This window comes from Penaeus vannamei, chromosome 42 (genome assembly GCF_042767895.1).
Source record: "Penaeus vannamei isolate JL-2024 chromosome 42, ASM4276789v1, whole genome shotgun sequence".
Lineage (NCBI taxonomy): Eukaryota > Metazoa > Arthropoda > Malacostraca > Decapoda > Penaeidae > Penaeus > Penaeus vannamei.
The window spans coordinates 22,561,415-22,563,914 of NC_091590.1; the positions used below are offsets into that span (position 1 = coordinate 22,561,415).

General features: G+C 40.5%; 1 protein-coding gene across 1 annotated transcript in view; it reads left to right on the forward strand.

Moving 5' to 3' along the window:
* Positions 1 to 1,670: 1,670 nt before the first annotated feature.
* The window catches only part of LOC138860688 (uncharacterized), a 2,770-nt gene continuing 1,940 nt past the window's right edge, over positions 1,671 to 2,500 (forward strand). The window contains exons 1-3 of the mRNA XM_070118703.1: positions 1,671 to 1,964; positions 2,064 to 2,297; positions 2,460 to 2,500. The exon at positions 2,460 to 2,500 is cut by the window's right edge and continues 356 nt beyond it. Of these exons, the coding sequence (XP_069974804.1) occupies positions 1,671 to 1,964; positions 2,064 to 2,297; positions 2,460 to 2,500 (569 nt within the window). The remainder of the gene's footprint in view (positions 1,965 to 2,063; positions 2,298 to 2,459) is intronic.

The following is a 2,500-nucleotide window of genomic DNA, read 5'->3' on the forward strand; positions in this document are numbered from 1 at the left end:
TTCCCTTCCTATTCCTTCTTCTGTCAGTTTTCTTCGTTTTTCGTCTCTCTCTCTGTGAAAGTGTAAACAAACGCATGTACGAGCTCGCTCAATTATCCTGTTTCTGGATATCTACAAGCGCCTAATTCACCCATTCTTCTAGAAATTTAATTTGTGAAGTGACAGCGAATATTGTGACAGTGTACCAGTGCTAATTTTAAGTTGCAGTGATTGACAATTGCAATAATTAAAGTACTGGAAACCCTTTGTTCAAAATTTTCAAACTTCGCGCATGCGCACAAGCGCTGTAGTACGATTATCAAACAAACAGAGAAACGGCCAAGGAAAACGGCCCGAACGCAGTTTCAGCTGTTGGCGAGCTCTCTCTCGAGAATCCCAGCTGGGACTATCTATTTCAAAATTTTAACAAGACAGAACTGCAGAAACGATGCCGCACATTGGGTTTAACTAAAATTTGGACTACGAAAAGCAAACTCGTCGATATGATCATGGAAGCAACTCGCCAATCACCAGTTGATCAACTAGTTGCTGATGGAGATGATGAAGAAGATATGAGTGATGCACTCGCAAAAATTCAAGCAGAGCTACATGATCTCAGAGAAGGAATCATGAAAAAGGACAAAGAAATTGAAGAGTTAAACAAGATGGTGCAAAGTGCCTTTGTCACAATCAATAGACTCAATGGTCGCATGTCAACACTCGAGGAGCGAACGAGGAACGAAGCAAGGAACCCCGCCACTGCGAGTTCTGGAATGAGCGAGTCTCCCCTCCCACCGGCACCGGGCCCGGAGAAAACGCTGCTCCTCGGCGACACCAACCTCCGCGACGTCAAGGCGGACCTGCAAGGAAGAATTGCGCCATCCGGACCATCCCTGGGGCCACCGTTGACATCGCCAGGTGTTGGGTCAACGAAAGGCTTGACTGGACTCCCACAACATGTATCCTCTATTGTGGGATCCATGTAAGCTCAGATGCTATATTAGATTATGTAGCTTCATTAATAGTGGATCTTCAAAAGAAGAATGATAATATGCAAATATATGTGTGTGGGCTAGTTGGAGTTAGAGAATTCAATGACACACTAAAGGAATGGTCCTCTAATAATGGTATCTCCATAATACAAACTCATCTAAATTTCACACTTGGTACTGGAGAAGTGGACGAAATGTGTTTCCAATTAGATGTAGATAATGGAGATGTATTTCTTAATAGGAATGGTGTCTCAAGGTTATTATCATTTTTTGAAAAGTGATGTGAACATTTTAGTTTAACCTCAAACTCTACCAATACAAATAAATAATTTCTGAATGATGAGACTTCCCGAACACATAGAGGTTATCATACTGCCAATAGAAATAGAATCAATGTTCATGATGCTAGCAGGAATAATGCAATCAGAAACCATCGTTACACCAGCTATCGTCTTCCAAATAACGCTAGGAATGCAACTATGAGGACGAACACGTATCTGCAAGAGAGGAACAGTGGACCTAATGGTTACTCGCGTCAGGGATGTTTCAACTGCGGAGAATTCAATCATAAGCAATCCCAGTGCAGATACGACCATAAAATTAAATGCACATCCTGTCACATGCATGGCCATAAAAACAGACTTCCAATATTATAGAGAATAGGGATTAGGCCATGAAGGAAGTGCCGTTGATCGAACAATGAAAAAGGATCTCATTGCCATCTCTCATATCAATGCCCAATCAGTCCTCTGCCATAAAGATCTAATCGAAATGTTGCTCATTGAAAAACGTATTGACATCTTATGTATCAGTGAAACGTGGCTCTTCCCTAGCATTAATGATTCTATTGTTCACATCCCTTCGTTTAGCATTTACCGCCAGGACCTGGGACGCGGGGGAGGAGTGTGCGTATATGTAAGGGACGATCTTTGGCCAACCGTCATTAATACAGGCATTAAGCAAGTGGAAGGTGTGGAGGATATTTGGTTAACAGTACAATGTAGGAAGTTACCATCTATCATTGTTGGATGTGTCTATCGTCACCCACACTCACATATTACATAGTTTAACTATATATCAGACTGTTTTCAGAATATTTGCCTCCGCAATAAGACAGTTGTAATAATGGGGGACTTCAGTGACAATTTATTGAACTCAAAAAATAAAATGAGTAGACTAATACAAAATATGAATTTAACTCAAATCATTGACAAGCCTACGAGGATTACATCAAACTCAGAAACACTGTTAGATCTAATAATCACAAATAAGCCTGAGTTAATATCAAATGCTGAGGTAATGCCAAGCCCGGTGGGAGATCACAAGGTAATATCTGCCTCTCTAAACTTAAGAAAACCAAAGCGTCAACCAGTTTATCAAACAGTTCGGTGCCTTAAGGAGTACAATCAAAAGGATTTTTGCAACCTACTATTAGAACGTGTCCCTATTCTTAATAATATTTTATGGACTGATAATGTTAACTCACAGGTCACCATCTTCAATAATGTTTTTAATGAATGCATGAATGT